The 12,797-nt window shown below is 36.6% G+C and overlaps 1 protein-coding gene across 1 annotated transcript; it reads right to left on the bottom strand.

The window, feature by feature from the left end:
• Positions 1-9,176: 9,176 nt before the first annotated feature.
• LOC112525723 (scarecrow-like protein 8) lies at positions 9,177-11,315 on the bottom strand. Its single transcript, XM_025135960.1, has one exon. It carries the CDS (start codon positions 11,161-11,163, stop codon positions 9,271-9,273), a length of 1,893 nt encoding a protein of 630 aa, XP_024991728.1. The 5' UTR covers positions 11,164-11,315; the 3' UTR covers positions 9,177-9,270.
• Positions 11,316-12,797: the final 1,482 nt, after the last annotated feature.

The following is a 12,797-nucleotide window of genomic DNA, read 5'->3' as shown; positions in this document are numbered from 1 at the left end:
CCTCTTCAGCAATATCTTCAGTTGTTGTCGTATGTGGGATCCTACCCCAACCACTTTAGTGCCTCAAATCACTGAATGTGTAATTCCCAGCATAACCACTGTTGAACCTTCACTTCTCTTCTCAACCATTCTCTTTTCCCCTCATTTTTCGGTCTCTATTACATGTATTGATGATCCTATAGTGGTTGTCCCACTATTGGTGAATACATCACCATAGGACCTAAGGATGCTCCTCTCAAATCTTCTCATATACATGTTGTTGATCATCAGACAGCGCATTTGAGATATTCCATGGTAATCCTTCAGGTACTCTTGATGAACCCTCGGGTATACACCACAACCCCTCCTTTTTCTTTCTTTATTACTAACCCTGAGCTATCTTATGCTTAGTGTTCTCCTATTTCTACAGTTCCTATGGAGAATGAACCCCCAGTCACCGATACTGATGCCTATGACATGGATGGGGATGTGAAGCTTCTGATCCATGCCATTGTAACCGTCCTAAAAAAGATGAATAAAGTGTACCAGGGAATGCCCTCAAAGGATGACCAGACTCACGGCCTCTCTGTTGTCCAATCTAAGGTGCGTGAAGTCAAAGAAGCATTGAACGCCATGAAGACAAAAATCCAGCAAAACTCTGAAGATGTCGTTACTCTATTTAGGAAGGTTGAAGATGTTCAGGCTCAACTTACCAGGCAGGGTGAAATCCTTGAACATATTTTCCAACTTTTTCAACAACTAGCACATGTTCCTGAACCTGCCTTCAGAGAAGTTGATTATCAGCAGCTGGACAGGGTCGCTGAATTCAACCTTCATCAAGCCGAAGCAATTTCCTTCATCGAGCTAAATCTGGAAGACCTTGTTTCTCGCCACCCTCTCTCAGCTATTAATGTTGATGATGACAAAGAGGGGTAGAAGACTCTGTAAATTCTAAAGAGGAACCTATGGAGAAGAATACAGCTGCTGAGGATGTTAGGAAGAAAATCCTGATGCCATCGATGAAGATGATGATGTTGTGGTTACTATTGTTGACCATGAAGACCTTCATCCTTCCATATCTGTATTTCCAAATGCTGGTGATGAAGATGAAGATGATGATGAGGAGGAGGAGGACTCTGAGCCTCAGATCCTAGATGCAAGTGTTGATCTTGGTGGAAATGATGATGATGATGACGATGATGATGATTTCTTAGTTCAGATCATTCCAAGACAACCTACCACAGGAATCTCCTCCAAGGAACCTGCTTCCCAGGGGGAGAGATCATCACACCAGCACTCCTTTGGCAAAGGAAAAGAAGTTGCTGAAGAAAACCTTGCCCTAGTTCTTGGTGCACTTAGCCAATCTGAGGATACAGACACTTTTGCCAGGTCTGTACCCATCTCCTCAAAATCTGAATCGTCTATCCCTCTACCTCTCTCTATATTTGCAACACTGACCTTATGTCTCTTAATCCATCTTCCATCTTTTAAAATCCTTGAGGATGATGAAGATGAAGATGAAGCCTGCAACATCATACCTAGGAAGTCGTCTAGACAACCTGCATGTTCAGAGGTTGAAGAAGCCCTGAGGATGTCTCAGTTTATAAGTCAACTTGACCAATCCATAATAAACATTCCTCTTCGTACCTCTGGATATGGTAAGTTTGACTTTCTCTCTAAAGCTAAATGTGAAGAATCCCTTAAAGCTAAACAAGAGTTGAATCTACATCGAAAACAACTTAAAGACAGTCTAGATTTAGCCAAGACTCTAGTTGCTTAAGCTCTTGCTGAAAGAGAATTCAAGAAGAAAGATCCTCTCAGTGCTCAAGCCCAACTCTTAAAAGAAGTTGAACAAAAAAGACAACGAGTGCTGAAGCTGAAGAATCGTGACCTCAACTGATGCATAGAAAGAATCAAGACAAGAATGAGCCCTCACAAGATCTTATACGTCACTATTAGTGGTCGAATGAAAGATGGTGCTCTTATAGTTTCAATAGTCATCTTCCGAGAGAACGACGATGTTGATACTGAGTATCCCTCCTTTCTCAGTAAGTATGATTTCTATGAATGGATCGAGATTCGATAGGCAATACAAAAGTCCAAATCCAAGCATAAGTCTTACATTGAAGAAGCTCTTAACAAAAAATTCAACAAGGTGTCAAAGATCGTTGAGGTTCTTGCTCTGCCACAGAAGTCCTCTCGAAGAATAACCTTATCTGACCATGAAGAAGGTGCATCCCACAGGAATGAGCATGAAACAAAATTCTCAGTGGATGAACTCTTCAAAGATAGACAGAAGCCAGATATCTCAATGTTTGATCAGTTACTGCCTGAGACGGGACCCTATATTCCCAACACAGTACATGTGAAACCTAAATATGAACTTATGTTTATTGACTATGATGGTCAATACAGGTTTCAGCAAATATCTAAGTTCCATCTCTGCCCTATGATTCATTTGGAATATCTTCAAACTTGGCTGAACGAAGATCTATATGGAGAGGTGATGGACCGCAAGATTCGAAAGGAAATGCTCAGAAGAAAGATTCAAGGAGAAGATGTCCCTAAATACATCAACTTCGACAATCTACATTAGACAAGCCTTTTAGTCTTGTAATATCTTGTATTTCGTTATCTTTTCTTTCAGTGTATAGCTTTTATGTTTTAAGCCTACCAAAACCAATTTTAATCAGTTGTAATATTTTTTTTCTTGTAAGATATTTCAATAAAATGATTGATTAACTGAAAAGGATCCTAGAAAAGAGTAAATGGCACATGTACTTATGAGTTCAATTTAAATATTACATTCACTGAAACCTTTCTAGTCATTGAATATGCTATCAGTATTTAGTTATTAATATTATGAAGTTTATTCTTTCCTTTTAATCATTTACAATTAAAGTAGATTTCCATAAATAAAATTTACCATTGAAAAAGATCTCAAAACAGTTAAAAGGGACAAGGATTTTACTAGTACCTATTCCTTTTGTCTTTGGGATACCAAGGACCTAGGTTTAGAGTTACTTTTAAGTATCTGAAAATCCTTTTTACAGTAGAAAAATGGGATTCTCTCAGATTCGCCTTATATTTTACATAGTGATATGTAGAAAACATAATATCTGGACGACTTGTAGTTAAATATAAAAGAGATCCAATCATTCCTTTATAGTTGGTTACATGTACTGAGTTTCCATTTAGATTAAAGGGTAACCTTTAATGGAGGAGCTATTGGTGTTTTCATGGGTAAACATTTGTCAAACTTAAATTTATTTATTAAATCTTTGATATATTTACTGACTAGTAAAAATTCCCTCGGAGATTTGTTTGACTTGTAAACCAAGAAAAAAGGTTAATTCACCCATAATTCTCATTTCATATTTGCTTTTCATAAGATCAACAAAATTCTTGCACAAAAAACAGCTATTGTACCAAATATTATATCATTTACATATATTTAAACAAGAATGACATTACTATCAACCTTTTTTAGAAAGAGAGTGTTGTCAATAGTACCTTGACTATATTCATTATCAAGGAAAAAAAGGTGGATAGAGTGTCATACCATGCCCGAGGAGCGTTCTAGCTTGTATACATGATCAGGATGAATTGGATCTTCAAATCCTAGAGGTTGTTTCACATATACTTCTTCTAACAACTTTCCATTTAAAAAGCACTATTAACATCTATCTAGAGCACTTTGAAGTTTTTGTAAGCAACATATGCTAGAAAAATTCTGATAACCTCAACTTTCGCTATAGGAGCAAGTGTTTCATCATAATCGATTCCTTATTATTTTCTGTATCCTTGAGCCACAAGTCTAGTTTTGTTTCTGATGACAATCCCATCTTCATCCATTTTGTTCCTAAAGATCTATTTTGTACCAATGATGGTCTTATGAGCAGGTTTGGGAACTTACAAACCTTATTTTGCTCAAATTGGATAAGTTCTTCTTGCATTGCACTTACCCAACTTGGATCTTCGATGGATTCTTAATTTTTGTTGGCTCTATTGGAGACAAGATTTTGACATAAAGACACATATTTGCAAATCTTCTTGGTGATCTCCTATGATTTGTTCTATAAGGTGACTTTTTGTCCACTTTGTGACAGGAGGAAGAGGAATAGACAGAGAGATATTTGTTGTATCGAATGAGGTATTTGGGGAGAGAGAATAGAAGGTTTTGGATGAAGGTAAGGTTACAATTGGCTGATGAACATTACTTATAATCATGGGAGACTCATATATCTCAGTTTGATTATTGAATGGTTCAGAAGCACAAGAAGGATTAAAAGACTGAACCTGGAGTATGTTTGGAGAGGATTTCCAAATGGATCTCATTAGATATGAAGAGATCCATTCGTTGAGCTCATTTTCATTGAATGTATTTGTGGATGATGAAAGTGGTGTAATATTTTCGTCAAAATGAGCATGTATGTCTTCTTCAATTGTAGACTCTGAGAGCTTTTGTGAAAAAGAAATATCCTACAAATACTCCTTATCGAAGTAAGGTTCAAATTCTTCAATATGATCTCTATCATTTAGGATACAACATATACATCTGAAAGTGTGAAAGAATCCGATGTTTGGCTTTCGACCATGGAATAGTTCATAGGGAGTCTTTAATGGTTTTTCACAGTTGTAATTCGATTTGAGTGAAGCAATCGGTATTCTTAGCTTCAGCCCAAAAATAAGTTGGGAGCCAGGCATCACGAGTCGTAGATTTGTCAGCTTCACATAGAGGTTTGTTCCTTCTTTTTATTACACCATTTGCTGAGGAACTCTTGTTGTAGAGAAATTTTGAAAAACACCTTTACTTGAACAGTATTTTTCAAGAATATATATCTTAAGTTCTATTCTATTATCGCTCCATAAAGAGTGAACTGAAGTGTTGTTGAGTACCTTAATCTTTTTGATAAAGTGAATAATTCTTCAGTTACGTCACTTTTTGCCTGGAAAAAAAACTCAGGTATATCTTGAAAACTCATCTACAATCATAAGAGTATATCTTTCTCCACCCAACTCTAGATGTTCACTAATCCACATAGATCCATGTGAAGGAGATGGATCGGAGAGGTGATGGAAGAACAACTTTTGGATTTGAAGCTAGATTTAGAATGTTTCTCTTTTTAAAAGACCTACACAACGTTCTTTTGTGAAATACAAGAAGGGAAGTTCTTTAACCAGCCCCTTTTGTGACATTCTATTGATGGTTTGAAATCTAGGTGAGACGGGTGTTTATGCCACAACCAGTTTTGCTCATATGAAGCTTTTGAGAAGAAATAGACATTATGGAGAAGAGAATATCAATCTGATGAGATATCAATCACATAGACATTGTTTTTACGAAATCCAGAAATAATTTCTACATTTTCAGAGGAGAGAATAGTACATATTCTTTCAACATAATTGACAGAGAAATCTTTGTCACATAGTTCATTAATACTTAGAAGATTATTTTTGACACCTACATATGCCACTTGTTGAAAGTTATTGACGCATTTGAGGATGATCCTTTTTATCTTTTATCTTACGAAGTGTATTATCTATGTATTGAGCTTCAATGATCATCATTGAGTCTATTCAGTGACCGTTGAACATGTATTGTAATTCTCTTAGAGACAAGTATTCTTCAGGAAGACAAAACTCACACCATAGAACCTTCAGTGATATCAAAGATAATAATGAAGACAGAGACAAGCAAGTTCGTGATCTGATGCGGTTTTCAATGATAACAGGTCTGTCTACACAAATATGAAACTTACTCAAGATTCAGCGAACACTAAAGAAACCTTAGTGTTATTCCAATGTCAACGATCAAATGAATCTTGTTGAACAAGATTAGTTTTTGTCTTGTCCTTTTACACACAAAGGACAAACCCGTACCTCTCAAAGTAAAGTAGTGTACAGAGTCACTCTACTATCTTCAAGCGTGCTTACCTACTTTGTGAAAGACAATGTTCATATATGGCTAAATTATGTATATGTGCAACAAAAAACAATCTTACCTCTTGAAGCTTGCCACGTGCTTTGTACCTTCTGACTTGCATTTAATGCAATAGGTATAAATAGTTGAGAAGTTTCTCCTTCTCGGCATCTAAGTCTAAGCCAAGCTTCTTTGCTTTGAAGATCATTTTACCCAAGAAGATACTCCCCCATCTCCCTCAACCACTCTAACCAGTGAAGAGCACAAGACTTCTTAACCTTTTCATTCAGCAAGTCTTTTCTTTCTCGCTTTCTATAACTTGTGTGTTTCTTTGATTGTTTAGATAAGTTATGTATCTTTTCTTTTCCGCAAACAATCTGTAAAATTTTGTATTCATCGCCTTTATCAATAAAGGATTTTTAAAGTGAAAGTTGTGTTTTTATTCATCCCTCCTCCCCCTCCCCTTCTACAAGTTGTTACCTATAAACTCTTGTAGATCCGGATGGGACCAACAACACTCCATATCCTAAATTAGATCCTTTTGAACTGTCACCAAAAGTGGCTTGATGGTCCTTTTTCTGATGCATAGTTTATGAGTATTGAAAGATAACTAGTCATGGGTCTTTTGAGAAGGAAGTGAAGTAGATCAATATTTTGAGGAGAAGGTTAGAAAGAGAAGAATAAGTAAGAATAATGTATTTTAACTAAGGGAGAAGAAAAATATACATGTTTCTTTAAACTTGAGATTTTTTAAGAGATAGATTTGGAGACAGCTGATGTACTTTTAGTATTTTTCTTGTCAGAACCACTTAGTTCAGTGAAGTATGCCATAAGGCACACACTTGTATTTTCTTCTGGTTCCTTTTCCAATAGTCTTGAAAAATCATTTTTGACCTGTACTTTGGACTTCATTGCTTTTCCTTTACCTTGAGAATTCCTGGTATTCTTCCTTTTGAACTTTTTACTTGGAATATAATTTGCTAAGTTTTTGTCATTAGAAATACTAAACAAACTGTTCTAGTACCATTTGTTGGTCCTAGAAAGTAATGACTTACACAAGATGTGTTTATACTTTGTAGAAGGGTGGTTGAATACAAACACATCATATTTTCACTTTTAATTCTATATTGTGTATTAAAACAAAGAATTACATATTTGTTGCGAAATATAGGAAGGTAAGACCTATGATCTTAACAATTTGACTGGTGACAAAGTTGCTAACACTAAAAGAGTGAGAGAAGAGGGTACTCTTACAGATTTGAAGGACTAATATAGTTCTTCAAACGTTGATGTCGATTTCGCCTAATAAACTATTGCATAGGAGTTCTTTTTAAAACGAGTGAGTAGAAATGAAAGACAAAGGTGCCCTTCTTTAGCCACCATTGCATTAGGTGTTGCTATCCAACTTTAACATGTGTCTTCATCTGATTTCTTGATCCATGCATGCTTGTATTCTTCATTTCAGCCTTGTAGTTGATGTAGATACTTGTTATCCTATTTCATCCTTTAGTATGCCGAGCAAACAGTGAAGAAAGTATCGCATTAATAAAATAGTGTTTATAAATTACTTTGGATGGCATGTTCCCATACTAGGATGAGTGTTGGAAGAGTTGGTGAGCCTGACTTGTTGGACAAGTTTGAACTCCAAAGTTCGGCTTGCTAGTAATAGTATTTGTTAGACTACTAGTTGGCTTTATTTTCTATTGATCTTCGTCTTGGATAGATGACAAACTAATCCGCTTCGGTGACGATTTTGACCTCACATAAACTAGTCTGCGATTTTGTTGAAGGTTGTTAGTTCTTGGATGAATATAGATAGTTACAAGACTTTTACAAGTAAAAAATCCTATTTTATTTTGAAATTTAAGTTATACATCTTAAATGGATTCCAGCTACAGAATACTTATGAAATGTATTCATCGGATTCTTAAACAACTTAGTATAAAACGTAGAATTTTGAAACTCAAGATGGAATGACCTTAAATGATAGGTCAATCAGATTCTCCAAATCGGATGGAGAATAATCAAATCAAAGATTTGATCTTCACAAGTTTGTATAAGTTAAGGATCCGATGAGGGATCAACATCCGAAGCGTCAACCTTTATGAGTTATTGAGGTTCAGATGTCAATAATTTTGAGTTTTGTCTGATGAGAGTTCTTCATCGGATATTCTCATTATAAGACAAGTATTAAGAATTCATTTTTTAGGTTTTTGTTGAATGTTAATGTATTATTTATAAATTTGATGGTTAAGATCTACGCATGCTTTTAAATTGTTTACGCTTGCTAAAAATATTTTGATATACCGACTATCTTATGCACATAAATAGTACTTTTGTTGTATGTGTGGGAACAAAAATTGAGAAGTTCCTTCAGTTTCAAAAAGAATAGATGTAATCCCTAGTTTTAGTAAGGTAGAATATATGTGTGTAGTAATGACCTTTGTACTGTGTCAAGTATCAATGTACCAGGTCTTCCCCACCATGTAGATCATTTACAGAGCTTTAGTATATAGAATGCATTATATATGTTGTGCATATATGTTTCAACGGTGTTCCCATACTTATGATACGATACTATGAATTTGGTTTCAACAGCACGATGCATAATATACACACATATTTTCAATATGATTCTAGCATCATCCGCATGAAGATTTTGAAATGTTTTAACATGAATTCACTTAACTTATTGTTTGCCTAGTTTTGTATTTCAAGAGAAGGCAAATTTGGTATTAGCAAGGAAATAAAGAAGGTCTAGTTGAGTAGGAGGCAAGACCTTGTGATTTCAACTGTTGTCTTACATCGATATGAGACGAACTAACGATGTTTAGACATTCAATATTAAGCCATTGACTTTATTTCTAGTTTTGTTTTGGTATTGGATTGTGAAGACTTTTGTTGATTATGTTTGGTTTGTAGTATTATACATTATAAGATTAGTGAATTCTTATTTTCAGATACTTATGTTTGATGATTTCGTTGTAGGTTATTTCAAATTAGGTGTGGCATCAATCACATTGCAAACCTAGTTCTTCCCCTTTGGGTGTGGCTCTCAATTTGTGGTTCCATCTTTATTTCAATTTTCAAGAAGTTAGCGATGGAGCATCGAGTCTTATGAGATGGTTTGATAAAAAACGAACGTTGTCAACTACGTTTTATGGGTCATGGTGGATCTTGGCTAAATTTCAAGAATTTAATTTTAGTTCATAAACATATATTATATCAAATTTCAAATAGAAATTAATAGGATATGGAAGATGATAGATATAAAATTAAAAATTAGTTATAAATTGTGATGGTACAAGTCACACTAAATCATATTTCATATTTATAGTTTAAAATGGATATTACAAGTCCAATTTCTACTAATGCCACGCCGATGCGACGGTGAGAGTTCGTCCCATCCAACCCAAACAGATCCCACCGGCTTCTTCTTTCACCGTGAAACCCGGATTGCCACGTGTACCTGAGTTCAGCTTCAAAAGCAACGATTCAGCCCTGAGTTGACTCAAGACTGTTGGCTCGAACCCAGCCATCCTCATTCGGGCCCGCCATTTCCCAAACACCTCACATCTTTCAACCCTGTCTCTCCCTTCACACGCAACCGAGTTCACCATTTTCCGACTCAGTCCCTCCTCGATTTTAACTCGCTCCGGGTTGTCCCTCCCCATCGTCGCGTCCAGCGACTCCAACAACGCCCCGTAATACCCACACGCCTGATTCACGCGCATCTCGAACGACGCCGTATTCCCGTTTAGCTCCTGCTCAACCACCGTCACCAACGCCGGTGACAGCCCCTTCACGCGCCGTAACACCTCGTCTCTCAGATTCTCCGTCGTCACGCTCTCGTCTGGCAACTTGTACAACTTGAAAGCCAAATTGACAACAAGAATCTCGCCGGATTCAACCATTAAAGCCGACTGATTGAGATCGGATAATTTTAAACTTGAAATATTAAAAGAAAAACAAACACCCAACTTGTTAGAAAGGGATTTGAGACCATCACCCACAAGCTTCAATCTTTCAGCACCCCCATTACCAAAATCCGTGAAAGTTGTAAGCGTTAATGAAATGGGTGTCTCTTTGTCAACCTTACGCGCCGCCGCAATCTCGTGAAGCAAGTACACATATTGAACGCCTTGGCCTATATCAAAATCTACCACATGTAATTTCTTCTCGGCCTGCCCCAGTTCCAAAATGGTGTTGTTGGCCGCCATGAAAGCAAGCTTGAAGCATGGGGATTTGTCGTAGAGAAGTTGAGTTGACAAAATGTGCTCTTTTCCGTACAACTCCGACGCCGTCGTCAGGTTTGCGTTCATTCGTGATCGGAGCGCCGCCGCCATGTAAAAACTCAATCGTTGTTCAGGAGTACCAAGCGCGTTTGATACCTGGTTTACGCGCGTGAGGATTTCCACCGCTGAGTCTGTTTTGCCGTCCGTTATTACGGATGCAGCGTCTGATAACAACTGCTTTGGGCAAACCGTAGTCGCCGGAGATGCAGAGGAAGATGCACACGACGAAGAAGACGAGGAAGTAGGAGAAGGAGAAACAGTGTTATCCGGTTTCTGCACCGGAGTCGAACCGAGTATGTTTTGAATCGTTTCCGACCACTCGCTGTTAGTAACGCCGGAAACATCGTTTTCTCCATCCTCATCATCCAACAGAAGCTGTTTCTCAAGCTCTTGCAGACGTTTCATCATCTTTCCCTCCGTTTCTTGAGTCGCCGGCGATTGTTTCGCAGCTAAATTAGGTAAAGAAATACGCGAAAAATTGCTACGATTGTTATGTTGATAACTACCCATTACGCCGTTAAAGTTTCCATTACCAAGATTGAAGGCTTGTGCAGTTGGCGGACGAACTTGTTGCAGAACCGGAACACCGTACCGCGGAACAGACGACAACGATGAAGAGGAGATATTAGAAACCGAAGAAACTTCCGGCGAATTCGAAAAATCCATAAGAGAGAGAGGCGATACATGCTGATTGTAAGGCCTTGGCTTCACGTTTCTCAAGAAAAACGCAGCTTGTTGTTGGAGTTGTTGATGGTGTTGGAATTCCGCCAGAGATCTTTTCCCCATCAAGTCAGGTCGCCGGAGTCCGATCTGAGAAGATGGGTCAGCAAGAATTCCGGCAAGCGGAGAGCGGTAAGAGCCTTGTGGGTTGTTGTTCAAATTCATCATAGACATGGATCTTCCGGCGCCGGTGGTGGTGTTGATGTTGAAGTAGTCTGGATGACCGCCGGGGAAGCCTGAGGACATGGTTGCCGGCGATCTGATGAGGTTGAGAGTTATACAAAACTAAGAGAAAACAGTTGGGTATTGATGGAGAGTGGACATTGAAGGAATTTTTGGAAATGAGAGAGGGTTTCGTGAAAGCAAAATTGGATTGATTCTGGTTTTTGATTATAATCCTGGTGGGGTGTGTAGAGAGAGAAAGGTAGTTTTAGAGAGAGAGAGAGAGATGTATTGGGTTTCCAACTGGCTTATGGTTGCTTTCTCTTGATGACAATAGCTAGGAGGATTTCAATGTGACGTGCATCTTCAGCTTGTACCGTACAAACTTCCACTTCTTTTATGCCACTTTCCTCGTTTTTAAACAAATATTATTTCAAATAAATATAAAATTGTGTCTTATAATTAATTATTTATTTATTACTATAATAATAAATCATCATTTTCTCTCTAAAACTAATACACTTTTTTATTTTCTTTTTTTTCAAACTCAATTTTTACATATACATATGTATAAGGGGTTGTTTGGCAATTATTGAATGGTTTGGTGCAGAATAATTAAGTGGTCAAAATGATTAAGAGGGTCTCATGATATAATACAAAATAAAATATAATCCTTTGGTAATTGTGTATAATGAAATTAAAGATTTTAATGGTTAAGGGAGATCTAGGATACAAAATCATTCAGAGGGTTTTAGAACCATTAAGGGGCAGACTTTTTTTTTGTCAAACAAGATTCACCTCTTAATGATCCAGAGGTTACCTTCTAATGAAACTATTAAGAGGTAAACAAATAACCCCTAAGTTCTCTGCATAAGAATCAGCTAAAAAGTAGTTTGAAAATTCCAAGAAAATAAAACTCTATTTTAATTTTTCCTATTTGTTTTTCTATTATTTTATATAAATAAATGGATATTTTTTTAATTAAAGATAATATTTGGTTCTTATTTATTACATTATTCTAAAAATGCCTTTCTAACTTAAATTTATTATTCTCTATCGTCATAAATATTGGAAAATAAATAAAAAGCGTATTTATTGGATATTGATTACTCAAAGATTTTGAAAATCAGCTCATTAAAATTAAAATATCTTAATTTTGTAAAATGTTAAAAAAAAAAAAAAACAAATCTAAATGGAAAATATTGAAACAGAATTTACCTCATAGACATTTGATGGGTAATATCACAAGTATCGATGCCATTGATTTTCGTTCATGTTTTTTAGGAAAAGAGTAAATTACATAAACCGTCCTTGTACTTTCTTTACTTTTAACTCTATTAGTAACTATTATTGTTGTAAATTGATGCCACGTCCTTTTCAATTTGCTTGCATAGATTGTTCCTAAACGTTATGCCTCTCTAACTTGTGTTAATGTCAAGGACATTTCCGTCGTTTTTTATTTTTTCTATCTTCGAAAAGAGTCGCTAACCGTCACCGATCACCTTTGTCTCCTTTCTCCGTCTCCTTCAAAAGCATCTGACAGCCACCACCAACTTCAAGAACGACTGCTGTCACTCACCAACAATGAGATGCACCATAACCCATGATCAACCAACTGTAATCTACTCTTTAACGTATTATTATCGATGTATTATTCTATATTATTTTTCCCTCAGGAAACATTACCTCCTCCCTAATGATAACCATCTCCATAGGTG

Source organism: Cynara cardunculus, assembly GCF_001531365.2.
Source record: "Cynara cardunculus var. scolymus isolate 2C chromosome LG 13, CcrdV1, whole genome shotgun sequence".
Taxonomy (NCBI): Eukaryota; Viridiplantae; Streptophyta; class Magnoliopsida; order Asterales; family Asteraceae; genus Cynara; species Cynara cardunculus.
This window is presented reverse-complemented; position numbering and strand designations above follow the sequence as displayed.